General features: G+C 34.9%; 1 protein-coding gene across 5 annotated transcripts in view; it reads left to right on the forward strand.

The window, feature by feature from the left end:
• Nucleotides 1-19,450, forward strand: part of LOC103563740 (transmembrane protein 182-like) — a 143,937-nt gene that overhangs the window by 26,315 nt on the left and 98,172 nt on the right. For all 5 annotated transcript variants that reach the window (XM_070604791.1, XM_070604792.1, XM_070604789.1 and 2 more), the window contains one exon: nucleotides 13,719-13,817. In XM_070604791.1, the coding sequence (XP_070460892.1) occupies nucleotides 13,719-13,817 (99 nt within the window). The remainder of the gene's footprint in view (nucleotides 1-13,718; nucleotides 13,818-19,450) is intronic.

Raw genomic sequence — 19,450 nt, forward strand, 5'->3', positions numbered from 1 at the left:
AAAATACCTTGGGGTAAATTTAACCAAGGAAGTGAAGGACCTATATAATGAAAATTACAAGGCCTTTCTGAGAGAATTGGATGACGACATAAGGAGATGGAAAGACATTCCATGTACATGGATTGGAAGAATAAACATAGTTAAAATGTCCGTTCTACCTAAAGCAATCTACAGATTCAACGCCATCCCAATCAGAATTCCAATGACATTCTTTACAGAATTAGAACAAAGAATCCTAAAATTCATATGGGGCAACAAAAGACCCCGAATTTCTAAAGCAATCCTGAGAAAAAAGAACAAAACGGGAGGCATCACAATCCCTGACTTCAAAACATACTACAAAGCTACAGTAATCAAAACAGCATGGTACTGGTACAAAAACAGGTGCACAGATCAATGGAACAAAATTGAAAGCCCAGAAATAAAACCACACATCTATGGACAGCTCATCTTTGACAAAGGAGCTGAGGGCATACAATGGAGAAAAGAAAGTCTTTTCAACAAATGGTGCTGGGAAAACTGGAAAGCCACATGTAAAAGAATGAAAATTGACCATTCTTTTTCACCATTCACCAAAATAAACTCAAAATGGATCAAAGACCTAAAGGTGAGACCTGAAACCATAAGGCTTCTGGAATAAAACGTAGGCAGTACACTCTTTGACATCAGTATTAAAAGGATCTTTTCGGACACCGTGCCTTCTCAGAGAAGGGAAACAATAGAAAGAATAAACAAATGGGACTTCATCACATTAAAGAGCTTCTTCAAGGCAAATGAAAACAGGATTGAAACAAAAAAACAACCCACTAACTGGGAAAAAATATTTGCAAGTCATATATCTGCCAAAGGCTTAATATCCATAATATATAAAGAACTCTCGCAACTCAACCACAAAACATCAAACAACCCAATCAAAAAATGGGCTGGAGACATGAACAGACATTTCTCCAAAGAAGATATACTGATGGCCAATAGGCACATGAAAAGATGCTCATCATCGCTGATCATCAGGGAAATGCAAATCAAAACTACACTAAGATATCACCTTACACCCGTTAGAATGACAAAAATATCTAAAACTAATAGCAACAAATGTTGGAGAGGTTTCGGAGAAAAAGGAACCCTCATACACTGCTGGTGGGAATGCAAACTGGTGCAGCCACTATGGAAAACAGTATGGAGATTCCTCAAAAGATTAAAAATAGAACTACCATACGATCCAGCCATCCCACTACTGAGTATTTATCCAAAGAGCTTGAAGTCAGCAATCCCAAAAGTCCTATGCACCCCAATGTTTATTGCAGCACTGTTTACAATAGCCAAGACGTGGAAGCAACCTAAGTGTCCAGCAACAGACGAATGGATAAAGAAGATGTGGTACATATATACAATGGAATACTACTCAGCTGCAAAACAGAACAAAATCATTCCATTTGCAACAACATGGATGGCCCTGAGAGAATTATGTTAAGTGAAATAAGCCAGCGAGAGAAGGATAATCTGTGTATGACTCCACTCATATGAGGAATTTAAAATTATGGACTAAGAACAGTTCAGTGGATACCAGGGGAAAGGTGGGGTGGGGGATGGGCACAAAGGGTGAAATGATGCACCTACAACATGACTGACAAACATTAATGTACAACTGAAATTTCACAAGATTGTAACCTATCAATAACTCAATAAAAAAATTTAGAGAGAAAATAGAGATGTATAGAAAAAAATTTCTATATATTACTCAAATTGTCAGTATAAATGTGAAGTATATTCTGATAAGTAAAGATGTAAATTGTATGCCCCCAAGCAAGCACTAAAAAATAACTTAAAAATTAAGGTTAAGAAAACTATTAGAAGGATAAAAATGTTACACAAATAATATCCACTTAATACAAAATAAGTTAATAAAGGAGAAATAGAAGGATAGAGAAGACATAAAAATGTAAAAAGTTAAACATAAAATGACAGATATAAACCCAACAATATCAATAATGATATTTAATTTTGGAAACTCACAAATAAGGGAAATTAAACAGCACACATCTTAATGACCAATTGGTTAAAGAAGAAATCACAAGGAAAATTAGATATTACTTTGAGAGAAATGAAAATGAAGACACTATATACCACAGTTTATGGAATATGGCTAGAACAGTGCTGGAGGTAAATTTATAGCTGTAAATGCCTCTTTTTTAAAGGGGAAAATCTTAAATAAACAAAACAATTTCCCACCTTAAGAAACTGGAAGAATAAGAGGAAACTAATACCAAATCAAGCAAAGCAAAATAAATAAATAAATAAAATAAGGAAATTTAAATGGAAACAAACAAAATAGAAAACAGAAAAATAATACAAAAATTGATGAAATTAAAGTTGGTGTTTTGAAAAGTCAACAAAATTGATGAAGTTTTAGCAGGACTGACCAAAAAAAAATAAAGATTCAAATTGCTAAATTCAGGAAAGAAAAAGGGGACATCACTACTGACAGTATAGAAATAAAAAGAATTATAGGGAGAGTGAGTGATGTCAGCACATGGCAGAGTGAGGAGTTCCCTTCATCTCTCCCTCTTTTGAACTGCAACTTAATGGGCGTTCACTGACCAACAGAGGAAGCCCAAACAGCACAACAGGATGCCTGATAGACACATGCAGCTGTACATCCAAGGGTGGATGGACTGGCCCCCCAGGAAGTTGCAGAGACAGGTGAGCATGACCTGCTTTACCCCCATAGCCCTGTGCACAAAAACACTTTCTAACCTGGTGCAAGCACACGGGAAGTGGGAACACACACCTGTGTGACCATAGGAGGAGGCAGTGTTAAATCTTAGCCCATGTTTGTGGTCACTTTCCTGGTGGGGAAGGAGCCCACTGTGCCCCTGTGCCACCAGGGAGCAGCCACAGCTCAAGTCCCAGCAAGGAAGCCCCACCCACCAAGCAGAGTGGCCCCACGGGCTTTGAACTGTAAACAGAGACCTCAGCAGCTCTCCGTGCTGGGGCAAACACTTTCCAGGCACACACATGAGTGCTCACAGTGCTGCCCAGCCCCCAAGAAGGGAAGGGTCTTGGGAGCCTGCAGGAATAGGCACAGCAGCTTTGAGCCCACTTGGGTTCACTTTCCTGGTGGGGAGGGGGAGCTCAGAGTGTCCCTGAGGCAGCAAAGAGTGGCCCTAGACCAGTGAGGAAGCCCTGGCCAACAAGGACAGTCCACATAAGTGCTGCCTGAATGCACCCCAGGCTGGGGCAACCACACATAAAACCCCCACAGCTCCCAGCAGATGGGGTGGGGCAAGAATCTCTGCTCCTGCTTCCTCTTAGTGGTAACAGGGGGAATCTGTGTCCTAAGAATACCACAAATGCCCTGACAAAATATTAGTTCATCAAACACCATGAGAAACTGAAGCAACAACTCAGACCAGAAGGAAAATGACAATCCCCAGAAACCAATGCTGAAGACACAGAAATATAAAACCTAAATGACAGAGAATTCAAAATAGCCATCACAAGGAAACTCAACGACTTACAAGAAAACACAGAAAGACAACTCAAGGAGCTCAGCAATAAGATGAATCTCTTCACCAAAGAGATTGAAACTATAAAAAACTCAAGCTGAAATTTTGGATATGAAAAACAATTAATGAAATAAAAAGTAATCTAGAATCATTAAGAAATAGAATTGATTTTATGGAGGAAAGAATTAGTCTTCTTGAGGATAAAAATGTAGAAACTCTACAGGTGGAGGAGGAGACAGAACTAAGATTTTTTTAAAAATGAAGGAATTCTTTGAAAAATGTCTGACTTAATTAGGAAAAGCAACATAAGGATAATAGATATTTCAGAGGGAGAAGGGATGGAGCAAGTAGCGGAAAACTTGTTCAAAGAAATAATTGCTGAGAACTTCCCAAACCTGGGGATGATTTCAGATTTATAGATAAATGAAACTAATCAAATGCCCAACTTCAGCAAAGCTAAAAGACTTTATTCAAGGCATATAATAGTAAAAATGGCAAAAGTTTGTGATAAAGAGAACATGTTAGGAGCAGCAAGGCAGAAGAAAATAATCTACGTAGGAAATCCTCTCAGGCTTTCAGTGGATTTCTTGGCAGAAACTGTACAGGCTAGGAGAGGATGGAATGATATATTCAAAATACTGAAAGACGAAAACTTTCAGCCAAGAATACACTATCCAGTGAAACTTTGCTTCACATATGATGGAGAAATAAAAGCTTTCCCAGATAAATAAAAGCTGAGGGAGTTCATTGCCATTAGACCTCACCTACAAGAAATAATTAAAGATGCCTTCACACCGGCAACAAAAAAGCAAAGGTCTACCAAGTTCTGAGGAAGGAGATAAACAGACAGACAAGATCAGAAACCTGCAGCTCTCTCCCAGAACAGGAAGGCAAAGACTCAATTACAACATAAAAGAGAAAGGGAAAGAAAGCATCACAAATAAAGGTAAACACGTCAACTTAGCCACAAATCCACAAAGTTAAAAATGGAACAATGTGTAACAGCAATTATTCAGAAGAGGAGAGGAAAGGAAAGGAACCCACTTAGGTTAAGGGAGATAAGAGCTTATAAGAAAATGGAATATCTCATCTCCAGTATCTTTCATACGATCCTCACAGTAACCACTAAACAAAACATCAGAGCAGAGCTTGAATTCACAAAAATGGAGAAAACTGAGAAATCCCTCTCAGAAAACCAAGAAAATGAAATGGCGGTCTGAAACACAAAGATAGAGAAAGAGTGGAAACATAGGACAACCAGAGAACAAGAGATAAAATGGCAGCATTAAGCCCTCCTACAACAATAATCTCTCTAAATGTAAATGGATTGAATTCTCCAATCAAAAGACACAGAGTAACTGGATGGATTAAAAAACAAGACCCAACAGTATACTGCCTCCAGGAACCGCACTTCAGCTCCAAAGACAAACAATGGCTTAGAGTGAAGGGATGGAAGATGATACTCCAAGCTAATGGCCAAGAAAAGAAAGCAGATGTTGCCATACTTTTATCAGACAAAGCAGACTTCAAGTTAAAAAAGACAATGAGAGACAAAGAGGGGCAGTATTTAATGACAAAAGGGACATTCCACCAAGAGGACATAACACTGAATAATATATATGCACCTGCCACAGGGGCACCAAAGTACATAAAGCAATTATTAACAGACCTAAAGGGAGAAATTAACAGCAACACAATAATAGTAGGGGACCTCAACACCCAACTTACCTCAATGGACAGATCATCCAGACAAAAATTCAAGAAGGAAAGAGTAGATTTAACTGAAACACTTGACCAGATGGACTTAATAGATATATAGAGAGCATTCCATCCAAAAACATCAGAATATGCATTCTTCTCAAGTGCCCATGGAACCTTCTCAAAGATAGACCGTATGCTGGGTAACAAGGTAAGCCTTAATAAATTCAAGAAGATTGAAATCATCCCAACCATATTTTCTGACCACAAGACTGTGAAGCTAGAAGTCAACCACAAGAACAAAACTGGGAAAGCCAGATATATGTGGAGACTAAACAACTATTGAACAACCATTGAGTCAATGAAGAAATCAAAGAGGAAGTAAAAAATACCTGGAGACAAACAAAAATGAAAATACAACATACCAACTCTTATGAGAGGCAGCAAAAGTCATCACAAGAGGGAAATTCATAGCAATATATGCCCATCTCAACAAGCAGGAAAAATCTCAAATAAGTAATCTTAAAATGCACCTAACAGAACTAGAAAAAGAAGAACAGATAAAGTCCAAAGTCAGTATAAGGATGGAAATAATAAAACTCAAAGCAGAAATAAATGAAACAGAAACTAAAAAAACAGTAGAAAGGATTAATGAAACTAAGAGCTGGTTCTTTGAGAAGATAAACAAAATTGACAAACCTTTAGCCAGACTCACCAAGATAAAAAGAGAGAAGTCTCCAATAAATAAAATAAGAAATGAAAGAGGAGAAAGTATAACAGATACTGCAGAAATACAAAGTATTATAAGAGAATATTATGAAAAATTATATGCTCACAAAAACCTAGAAGAAATGGATGAATTCCTAGACTCACACCACCTCCCAAAACTGAATAAAGAAGAAATAGAGAATCTGAATAGACAAATAACAAGTACAGAGATTGAAACAGTCATAAAAACCCTCTGAAAAAACAAAATTCTGGGACCAGATGACTTCTCTGGAGAATTCTACCAAACATTCAAAAATTGATTACCTGTCCTTCTCAAACTATTTCAAAAAATCAAAGATGAAACCCTTCCTAACACAGTCTATGAGGCCAACATTACCCTGATACCAAAACCAGACAAGGACAACACGAAGGAGGAAAAATATAGGCCAATATTACTGATGATCTTTGATGGAAAAACCCTCAGCAAAATATTGGCAAACCAAATACAGCAATAGATTAAAAGAATCATACCACAATCAAGTGGGATTCATTCCAGGGATGCAGGGATGGTTCAACATTGCTAATCAATAAATGCGATACACCACATTAATAAAATGAGGAATAAAAATCACATGATAATCTCAATAGATGCATAGAAAGCATTTGACAAGATCCAGCATCCATTTATGATAAAAACTCTCAATAACATGGGTATTGAAGGAAAGTGCCTCAACATAATAAAAGCCATATACAACAAACCCAAAGCCAACATGAAAAATGGAAAGCCATCCTTCTCAGAACAGGAACAAGACAAGCATGCCCAATCCTGCCACTCCTATTCAACATAGTACTGGAGGTATTGGCCAGAGCAATTAGGCAAGAAAAAGAAATAAAAGGAATCCCACTTGGAAAGGAAGAAATGAAACTTTCACTATTTGCAGATGATATGATTCTGTATATAGAAAACCCTAAAGAATCCACCAGAAAACTATTAGAAATAAGCAACAACTACAGCAAAATTTCAGGGTACAAAAGCAATTAAAAAAAATCAGTTGCATTCCTATACACTAAAATGAACTAGCAGAAAAAGAAATCAAGACTAAAATCCCATTTACAGTTGCCACAACAAAAATAAAATACCTAGGAATAAATTTAACCAAAGAGGTGAAAGATCTGTACACCTAAAACTATAAGACATTATTGAAAGAAACTGAAGACATAAAGAAATGGAAAGCTATTCCATGTTCATGGGTTGGAAGAATAAACATAGTGAAAATGACCATACTACTTAAAGCAATCTACAGATTCAATGCAATCCCAATCAAAATCCCAATGAAATTCTTCACAGAAATTGAACAAAGAATCCAAAAATTTATATGGAACAACAAAAGACCCCGAATAGCCAAAGCAATCCTGTGAAGAAACAACATACTGGTGGCATCACAATCCCTGACTTCAAAACATACTACAAAGCTATAGTAATCAAAACAGCATAGTACTGGCATAAAAACAGACAGATAGATCAATGGATCAGAATTGAAAGCCCAGAAATAAAACCACACATCTATGGACAGTTAATCTTTGACGAAGGAGCAAAGAACATACAATGGAGAAAGGAAAGTCTCTTCAATAAATGGTGTTGGGAAAACTGGACAGCTACATGCAAAAGAATGAAAGTAGACCATTATCATGCACCATACACAAAAATTAACTCTAAATGGATTAAGGATTTGTATGTAAGAACTGAAACCATAAAAATTCTAAAAGAAAATATAGCCAGTACCCAATTTGACATTGGTCTTAGCCACATCTTTTCTAACACCATGTCTACTTAGGTAAGCAAAACGAAAGAAAAAGTTAACAAAGGATACTACATCAGACTAAAAATCTTCTGCAAAGCAAAGGAAACCATCAGCAAAATGGAAAGACAACCCACCAACTGGGAGAAAATATTTGCAAATCACTTATCAGACAAGGGATCTCCAAGGTATATAAAGAACTCACACAACTCAACAACAACAACAACAAAACCCCAAAAAACCTGATAAAAAATGGGCAGAAGATATGAACAGACATTTGTCCAAGGAATATATACAGTGGGCCAACAGACACATGAAAAGATGCTCTACATCTCTAATCATTTGGGAAATGAAAATCAAAACTACGATGAGATATCATCTTACACTGGTCAGAATGACTATAACTACCAAGACAAAAAACAACAAATGTTGGAGAGGATGTGGAGAAAAGGGAACACTCATACACTGCTGGTGGAAGCACAAACTGGTGCAGCCACTATGGAAAGGAGTAATAAACATAGAAATATCATATGACCCAGCTATCCCACAACTGGGTGTCTACCCAAACAACTTGAAATCAACAATTCAAAGTAACATATGTACCCCTATGTTCATTGCAGCACTATTCACAATAGCCAAGACATGGAAACACCCCAAATGCCCATCAAGTGATGATTGAATAAAGAAGATGTGGTATATATGTATATATACAATGGGATACTACTCAGCCATAAAAATGACAAAATCATCCCATTTGCAACAACATGGATAGAGCTGGAGGGTATTATGCTCAGTGAAATAAGTCAGACTGAGAAAAACAAACACCAGATGATTTCACTCATATGTGAAATATAAACAAACACATGGACAAAGAAAACAGTTCAGTGGTTACCAGGGGAAGGGGGGTAAGGGGTGGGCATAGGGGGTGAAGGGGAGCACTTGTGTCATGATAGACAAGAAATAATTTACGACTGAAATTTCACAATGATGTAATTTATGAATCTAAATAGAAAAATTTTAATTTTTTTAAAAAAAGAATTATAGGGAAACACTATGAACACCTGTATGCTAACAAATTAGATAAGCTAGATGAAGTGAATAAATTCCCAAAAATACACAAACTACAGAAAGTGACTCAAGAATAAAATAGAGAATCTTAATAGATCCATAATAAGTAAAGAGAGAATTATTAATAAAATATTTCCCTCAAAGAAAAAATTGGAAATTAAAAAGTAAAATTATCTCTATTTGAAAATGATATGATCTTATATATAGAAAATCCTAAGTAATCCACTAAGAAATCTTTTAAAACTAATAAAAATGTTCGGCAAAGTTTCAGGACAGAAGATTTATATACAAAAGTCAATGGGATTTCAATGGCAATAAACATTACAAAATGAAGTTTATAAAACCATTCCATTTACAACAGTATAAATATAAAATATTTAGGAATAAATTAAGCAAAAGAAGTGTAACACTTGTACACTGAAATATACAAAATATTGTTGAAAGAAATTAACAGAGATCTGAATAAATGGAAAGACATCTCATGTTCCTGGATTGGAAACAAGATTATTAAGATCGTAATACTCCTTAAATCGATCTACAAATTCAATGTTATCTCTATCATAGTTATAGCTCTTTTTTTTTCCTCAGAAATTGCTACCCTGATTCTAAAATCCTTATGGAAATACAAGATACCCAGAACAGCAAATACAATACTGAAAAAGAACAAAGTTAGAGAACTCACACATTTTAAAATTTACTGCAAAACTACAGTCATCAAATCAGTGTGGTACTGTCACAAGGATAAACATATAGATCAATGGAAGAATTAGAGTCTAATAACAGACCCTTACATTTAGGGTTAATTGACCTTAGACAAGGGTGCAAGCAGAATTCAAAAATGGAAAGAATAATCTTTCAACAAATAGTTCTGAGACACTGAGTTATCCACATACAAAAAAATGGATTGAACTCCTATCTCATATCATACACAAAAATTCACTCAAAATGAATCATAGGCCTAAGTATAAGAGCTAAATCCATAACATTCTTACAATAAAGAATAAAGCGATCTTCAGGACTTTTGGAATAGGTGATAGTGTCTTAGATATAACATTAAAAATATGAGTCAAAAAATACATAAATTGAACTTCATTAAAATGTGAAATTTTTTGTGCTGCTTATAATTCCATCAAGAAAACGAACAATTAACATAATGATAATGAAAGAAAATATTTGCAAATCATGTATCTCTTGAGGGATTTTTATCCAGAATAAATAAATAGCTCTTAAAACTCAATAATGAAAAGACAACCCAATTAAAAATTGTAGGGACCGACCCGGTGGCACTGTGGTTAAGTGCACATGTTCCACTTTGATGGCCAGGGATTTGCCGGTTGGGATCCCGGTTGCAGACATGGCACCGCTTGTCATACCATGCTGTGGTAGGTGTCCCACGTATAAAGTAGAGGAAGATGGGTATGGATGTTAGCTCAGGGCCAGCCTTCCTCAGCAAAACAAATTGTAAAAAAAAATTTGAATAGACATTTCTCCAAAGATGATATGCAAATGACCAATAAGGACATAAAAGAAGCACAACATCATTAGCAATCTGGAAAATGAAAATCAAAACCACAACGTGATACCACTTTACACCCACAAAGATGGCTATAAACAAAAGACAGATGATAAGTTTGGGGAAGATGTGGAGAAATTGGAACTTTTAGACACTACTGGTGGCAAGGTAAAATGTTGCAGCCGCTCTGGAAAACAGTATGACAGTTCCTCAACAGGTTAAATAGAGTTACCAATTGCCACAGCAATTCTACTCTAGGAATATGCTTAATGAAAAAGTGTTCATACAAAAACTTGTACATTAATATGCAAAGCAGTATTATTCATAATATCCAAAATGTAGAACAATTCAAATGTTCATCTACTTATGAACAGATAAAAAATATGATATACCTGTACAATGGAATATTATCTGACAATTAAAAAATGAAATTTTGAAGCAGCTACAACATGGTTGAAACTTGAAAACATTATGCTAAATGAAAAATGCTGTTTACAAAAGACCACATATTGTATGCTTCCATTTATATGAAATGTCCTGAAAAGCAAATCTATAGGGACAAAAAGCAGATTAGTGATTGCTTTACATTGAGGTGGGGTGGGTGAAGAATGACTGCTAACAGGTGAGGAATTTGATTTAAGGGTGATGAAAATGTTCAAAAATGAGATTATGGTGATGGTTTCACAACTTTGTTCATACTTGAAATACCATTGAATTGAGCACTTAATAGGTGAGTTATATAGTAAGTGAATTATATTTGAATAAGGTAATCCAAAATGCTAGTAGTCCAGGTTATAGAATTTACGTTACTGAATTTTTAAAAAACTTATCTATTTTTCCTATTATTTTACAATGCTTATTGAATTTTTGTGTGAGAAAGAAAATTTCCATCCACATCACCATACACATGTATGGGTTTTATCTAGTTGTAGGTAGCCTCTGCTATTTGAGGTGCAATTTTTCTGCCTATCACTACTTCATATCCAGGTGTCAAATTGGTATAGTCCATAACACTGTCATTTTCTAACAACCCAACGTACCTTCATAGTTTTTATCATTGTTTGATTTTCATCTATTGTCAGCCATTTTGATTGTTCTGTTTCCTCATCACGTATGTGCTAATGCTTATAAACATATTTGTATATATAACTGTTTCTTTCCCACTGATTTTTTTCCTTTAGATATTTATTCTTCGTAGTAGACTATACCTCATCAATGTTTGTGAACCACTTTATAGCACTTAGATACATAATCCAAATTGATAGCCTTGACATGTCAGACTGAATTAAATGAATTAAACCTGGTGAAGATAAAGTATGTTAAATGGAGTTGGAATAGACATGTGAAGGAATAAATATCAAAGTTACTTGTCATTAATAACCCGCATTTTTAGAGCATAGGCAAATCTTAATGCTTTGACATTATTGGTAAAAGTATTTATTATAGTAAATTAATTTGGTATTCATACAGCAGTAATAATCAATTCAATGGGACTTCTTTAGTAATTTAAGTGGAGACAAATGTGCACTTATCTTGAAGTGTTACTGCTAAATAGAAAACATTTTAAAGTAAGCGTCACTCCATTAATGCATTTAACATTCTTGGTCTATCATTAATCATGACAAGACACTGGTATTAATATTGATATAATAGTACTTCCATTGTGATGACACGCTTTTGCATAGACTTATAGAATCAGAGAACATTACTAATAAAGGAAACATTAGAGGATATCTAGTCCAATTCCCTACCTGATTAACGTATGAATCCCCTCTAAAAAAGTTGACAAGTAGCTATCAGTCTATTCTTAAAAACCTCCATTGAAGGAGGCTTAAATTCCTTCATCAGGCACCCTCTTGTAATATCTGACAGCTGTAATTGTTACACATTTCTTTTTTTTTTACTGGAAAAATAATTAGTCTTTCTGAAACTTCTGACCACGGGCTCTGATTCTGTCCTCTGGAGCCACACAGAACAAACCGAGGACCTCTATCTGTGATAGCTCCTCAAGTGACTAATGAGCATTATCATTTGTGCCTTCTCATCCTCACCCCTACCACACATTTTTATGCTTAAATATCCTAATTTCATTCGATTGTTTCTAACAGGATATATTTTCTTGTTCTGTCACCAATTTAATAACTCTTCATTGAGTGTGCTCCAATTTTCTCATAGCCCTCTTAAAATGAGGCACTCACTATTCACGAATTACTCCAGATGTGGCATATTACTTATTTCTTTGAATACTCTACTTCTATTCATACAGCCTAAAGTAGCATTTCCTTTTTGGAAAGCCTAATGCGCAATAACTTATATTTAGTTTATAGCAAATCCCACTGGCCTATATTATCTTTTGCATTATTTTCTGCTTATCCATATGTTTCCATCTGTATGCTACAAATGGAATTTGAGATTAAGTACAATACTTTACATTTATCCATGTTAAATTCAATTATGCTAAGTTCAACCCACTGTTGAGATCTTTTTGCACCTTGATTCTGTCTTCCAGTATGTTGGCTACCATGACTATAGGCTCCTGACATGTAAACAGTTAATTTACTTCCAGATGTTTTGTCCTATGTCATATTGTTGCGTAGTATAATTTGTAAGGTGGTAACTTATGTTGTTTCTTAGTTGGAAAATAAAATGTAACCAGTAACACTGTGCTGTAGTGCCAAATATGTAGCTATGTTTTGTCCCTATAAATCTCTAAGATCTTTTAGAAAGTGGAAATCTTTTTACTTCTCTTCCATTGCTGAAATCTGGGTCCTTGCCCCAAATATGCTTTGTACTTTCCTATGTCACTGCCTCTTCCTGTGCCCTATTCTCTATCTAGTATGACCTTCAAACCACTTTCACTTGTTAAAATAACACTCATCCTTCAAGGCCAAAGTCAAATTCTATAACTGTTAGAATAACTCCTTGGTACTTCCCAGTTAGAATTAATTTATTACTCCCCTTAGTCACCTAGAGCAATATCCTTAGTACGTTTTATATCCATTGAAACAGACTACAATTAATAAAGGTTTCTTGGATGTATATTTATTTCTGCCACTTGGTTGCAATCTCTTTGAAGCTGAAGACTTAATCTCCACAGCACCTGTCAGTTCTTTTTATTACAAAGTAGATGCTGAGTAAGTTGAATGTGCAAAAAATATAAGAGGAGATAGGGCTTTTGGAAAATGATGTTGAATTACAGCTAGCACACAAAGATTCTCGTCCCCATTTTTCTGTGCCAGACCTTGGGTGAGTCATTTCCCCTTCTCTGTGCCCCAACAGCCTTATTCACAAGATGAGATATTTTCATCTCGTTATTTATTCAGTCTTTGATTATAATATTTTATTGACCTATCTGTTGCATAAACGGTCAGAGTTTAGTTTCCAAGGTCTTCAAATTCAAAATAAATTATACTTGTTCTTTTGCAGTGAATCAGCCTCATCCAAAGCGCTGTATTCCTGGGTATCTCTTTCCCATGCCAATTGCTGTTGGACCTTTTCCACATCCTTCCTTTGATGCAACTACAGGTGAGTTTTGAAACATATCCCCAGGATTCTTGATATATATTGCCAAGATATATACTTAACAAAAGCTTACTTAGTATTAATGACATCAATATTTTGTGCTAGATTTTGGTCTAAGATGGTTTTCTCTGCATATATTCTCCAGCCACAAAATATATTTAACCAAGCCACCTTATCAATGGGTGACACTTGATGCAAGTGAAGTGAAAAAAGCAAGGAATCAAAATTTGAAAATCTGCTAGGTGCTAAGCATAAAAACAAATCTAATTTCTTCTTAGCATGAGCCTATAAGTTAGATATTACTAATCCCATTTTATAAATGAGGAAACTGATGCTCAGGGAGGTTAGAAGTTGTAGAACTAAAATTAAGAATCAAGTATTTTTTTTATTGCAAAACCTATAATCTTGATCCTTAAACTACACTGATCCAAGATGGAAGTGAACAAGAGATTCAAAGATTTCCATGCAAATTTTTCCATACAAAATTCAGAAACATATTCCATTTCCATTAACTAGCATTGGAGGTTAGGTAGAATCATCTTCCTATTTGGAATAGAGTAAATTTAATTTTTTTAAACTCTTAATTTGGAATATTTGAACATGCACCAGAATAAATAGAATGGTATATTACATAGCATTATAATTCCACATGGAACCAGCACCCAGATTTAAAAATTATCAGCCTTTTAACACTGTTTTCGTCTATTGTTTCAATTATTCCTCTCCCCCTTTTTTTGTGGGGGAAGTATTTTAAATCAAATCCAAGACATCACATTATTTCATCCACAATTACTGTACTTAGATTGGGTTGCAAACAAACTAAAGAGCATTCAAAAAACATAAGTTCATTCATGGCACCAACAGATGAGGAGGGCAAGCAGCCTAGCCTCTTGGTCCCATGACACTTGCATGTGGCACTGACAGATGTGGAGGGTAAGCAGCCCTGCCCACACATGTTGCTCTTTAGGCCCTGACAGACATGATGAACAAGTAGCTCTGCTCCCACATGCCATCTGCAAGACACTGTCAGAGCCCATGGGCAATTGGAGCCCACCCAGGGGATGACCTTTGAGCTCTTAGCTTTGGTAGTCAGAGGGAATTGTGCTTCTGGACCCCAAGTGATATCTCTTACACAGACCACTCTTTCAAGACTGGGAGAAGTAGTTGACATGCCTGTTACATGGAAACAAACACAGAGAGTCAGGCAAAATGAGACAAAGGAAAATGTTCCAATAAAGCAAGTATGAAGGTTGAAAGATAAAAAGAATAAAATTAACTAGAACTACAATAATTAGTTAAAGGATGTATAAAATAAAAAGATAAAAAATGTGGGAAGTAAGGGGGAGAAAAAAACGTAAAGTTTTGAAATATGTTCTAATTTAAGTTGCTCTCAACTAAAAAAGGACTATTATATACACAGGAACTTATAGAGGAATTGCACAGTAACCGTAAAGGAAAAACTCATAGTAAATGCATGAAAGAAAGTGAGAAAGTAATCTAAACATAACACTAAAGAAAGCCATTATACTATAGAGGAAGAGAGAAAGAGAAGAAGGGAACAGAGAGGAACTACAAAAACAGCTAGACAACAATTAACAAAATGGCAATAAGTACATACTATCAACACTTACTTTAAATGTAAATCGACTAAACTCAAATCAAAAGACAAAGAGTGGCTGAATGGATAAAAAAACAAGACCCATCTGTATGCTGCCTATGAAAGACTCACTTCAGAAGTAAGGACACACAAAGACAGAAAAATAAGGGATTAAGAAAGATATTCCATGCAGATGGAACTAAAAAGAAAACTGCTGTAGCTATACTCAAAACAGATGAAATAGACTTTAGAACAAAGACTATAATAATAGGCAAAGATGGGAATTACTTAATGAGAAAGGGATCAATCCAGTAGGAAAGCATAACATTTATAAATATACATGTTCCCAACACAGGAGCAATTAGATACATAAAACAAATATTAATGAACCTAAAGAGAGAATTTGATAGCAATTCAATAGTAGGGGACTTTAACACCCCACTTACATCAATGGATAGATCATCGAAATGAAGAATTAAAAGGGAAATATCAGCATTAAATGAGACCCTAGACCAGAAAAACTTAACAGATATATACAGAACATTCCATCTGAAAGCAACAGAATTTCCATTTTTCTCAGGTGCACTTGGAATATTCTCCAAGATAGATCACACGTTAGGCACAAAACAAGTCTCAGTAAGTTCAGGAAGACTGAAATAATAGCAAGTATCTTCTCCAACCACAAGGGTATGTAACTAGAAATCAATAACAAGAAGAAAACTAGAAAAATCACAAAACATGAAAATTAAACGTGCTACAGGACAACCAATGAGTCATTGAAGAAATCAAAGAAGAAATCAGAAAATACATAGAAACAAATGAAAACAGGAAATACAACATACCAAAATCTTTGGGATGTAGCAAAAGCAGTCCTAAGAAGCAAGTTCAGAGCAATACAGATCTACATCAAGAAACAAGAATAATCTCAAATAAACAAACTTTCTACCTAAAGGAGCTAGAGAAGAACAAATGAAGCCCGAAGTCAGTAAAAGAAAAAAAAATAATAAAGATCAGAGCAGAAATAAACAAAATAGAGACTAAAAAGACAATAGAAAAGATCAATGAAACTAAGAGCTGGTTCTTGAAAAGATAAACAAAATTGACAAAACTTCAGCTAGATTAATCAAAAAAAATAAAGGGAGAGGTCTCTAAAAAGCAAAACTGGAAATGAAAGAGGAAAATTACAACTGATACCACAGAAATGCAAAGAATCCTAAGAGACTACTATGAACAATTATACTCCAACAAATTGGACAATCTAGAAGAAATGGGTAAATTTTTAGAAACATACAATCTTCCAAGACTGAATCATGAAGAAATAGAAAACCTGAATAGAGTGATTACTAGTAAGGAGATTGAATCAATAATCAAAAACCTCCCCAAATCCAAAAGTCCAGGACCAAATGGCCTCACTGGTGAATTGTACCAAATATTCAAAGAAGATTTAATACTTATCCTCCCCAAATTCTTCTAAAAAGTTGAAGTGCAGGGAGTGCTTCCAAACTCATTTTCAAGGACAGCATTACCCTGATACCAAAACCTGACAAGAACACCACAATAAAATAAAATTACAGGCCAATATTTATGATGAACATAGATGAAAAAATCCTCAACAAAATACTAGCAAATTGGATGCAAGCAACAGTACATTAAAAGTATCATACATATGATCAAGCGGGATTTATTCCAGGGATGTAAGGATGGCCCAATAAGTGCAAATCAATCAATGTGATACACTACATTAACAAAATTAATATTAAAAATCATAGGATCATTTCAGTAGATGGAGAAAACATTTGACAAAATTCAACATTCATTTATGATAAAAAGTTTCAACAAAGTGGGTATAAAAGGAATGTAACTCAACATAATAAAGACTGCATATGACAGGCCCATAGTTAACATCATACTCAATGGTGAAAAGCTGAAAGTGTTTCCTCTGAGATCAGGAACAAGATAAGGTAGCCCACTCTTGCCACTTTTATTCAACATAGTATTGAAATTCCTAGCCACAACAATTAGGCAAGAAAAAGAAATAAAATACATCCAAATTGGAAAGGAAGAGGTAAAACTGTCAACATTTGCAGATGACATACTATATACAGAAAACCCAAAACACTCCACTAGAAAACTGTTAGAACTAATAAATGAATTCGGTAAAGCTGCAGGAAACAGCATCAATATACAGAAATCTGTGGAATTTTTATACACTAAAAGCAAACCATCAAAAAGAGAAAATAAGAAAATAATCCCATTTATAATTTCATAAAAATTAAAATGCTTAGGGATAAATTTAACCAAGGAAGTCAAAAACCTGTACTCTGTTAATTATAGGACACTAATGAAAGAAACTGAAGAAGATACAAATAAATGGAAAGATTTTCTGTGCTCATGGATTGGAAAAATTCATATTGTTAAAATGTCCATTCAAGCCAAAGCAGTCTACACATTCAGTGAACTCCTTATCAAAATTCCAATGGCATTTTTCCCAGACTAGAATACATAATTCTAAAATTTGTATGGAACCACAAAACAACCCAAATAGCCAAAGCAATCCTGAGAAAGAAAAACAAAACTGGAGGTATCATGCTCCCTGATTTCAAACTATACTACAAAGCTATAGTAATTAAACAGCATGATATTGGCATAAAAACAGACACAGATCAATGGAGCAGAATTGAGAGCCCCGAACTAAATCCACACATAAGTGGACAATTAATTTATGACAAAGGAGGCACAACATACAAAGGAGAAAGGACAGTTTCTTCAATAAACGGTGTTTGGAAAACTGGACAACCACATCTAAAAGAATGAAATTAGACAACTTATATTATACCATACACAAAAAGTAGCTCAAAATGGATTAAAGACTTGAAGACCTGAAACCATAAAATTTCTAGAAGAAAATATAGGCAGTAAACTCCTTGATGTTGGTCTTAGCGATACCTTTGTGGATCTGACTCCAAAGGCAATGGAAATAAAAGCAAAAATAAACAAATAAAAATACAGAAAACTAAAAAGCTTCTGCACAGTGAAGGAATCCATCATTAAAACAAAAAGTAAACCTACTTAATGGGAGAGGGTATTTGCAAATTATATATCCAATAAGGGGTTAATATCGAAAATATATAAAGAACTCACATAACTCAACAATAACAATAAAACAGCCTGAATAAAAAATTGGCAGAGGAACTTAGTATGCATTTTTCCAAAGGAGACATGCAAATCACCAATAGGTACATAAGATGTTCAGCTTCACTAATTATTAGGTAAATGCAAATCAAAACTACAATGAGATATCACCTCACACCTGTTAAAATGGCTATTAACAAAAAGACAAGAAATAACAAGTGTTGGAGAGGGCATGGAGAAAAGGGAACATCATACACTGTTGGTGGGAATGGAAATTGATGCAGCCCCTATAAAATACAGTATTGAGATTCCACAAAAAGTTAAGACTAGAACTACGATATGATCCAGCTATTCCACTTCTGAGTATTTATCCAAAGAACACAAAAACAGTAATTTGAAAAGATATATGCACCACTATGTTCACTGCAGCAGTATTTACAATAGCCAAGATGTGGAAACAACCTAAGTGCCCATCAAAGGATGAATGGATAAAGAAGATGTAGTATATATACACAATTGAATATTATTCAGCCAGAAAAAATGAAATCTTTCCATTTGCAACAACTTGGTTGGACCTTGAAGGTATTGTGCTACGTGAAGTAAATCAGATGGAGAAAGACAAATATGGTATGACTTCACTCAAATGTAGAATCTAAAAAAACAAAATAAACAAGCAAACAAAACAAAACAAAAATTAATAGAAATGGATTCGTGGTTTCCAGAGGGGAAGGAGGTTGGGTGGTGAGCGAAATGGGTAAAGGGGTTCTATTGCATGTTGCTTGATGGTAACTAGACTTTTGGTGATGATCACTTTGTAGTGTATGCAGATGTTGAATTATAATGTTGTACACCTGAAACTTATATAATGTTATATAGTAATTTTACCTCAATGAAAAAAGAAGCACAT

This window comes from Equus przewalskii, chromosome X, assembly GCF_037783145.1.
Source record: "Equus przewalskii isolate Varuska chromosome X, EquPr2, whole genome shotgun sequence".
NCBI classification, from domain to species: Eukaryota; Metazoa; Chordata; class Mammalia; order Perissodactyla; family Equidae; genus Equus; species Equus przewalskii.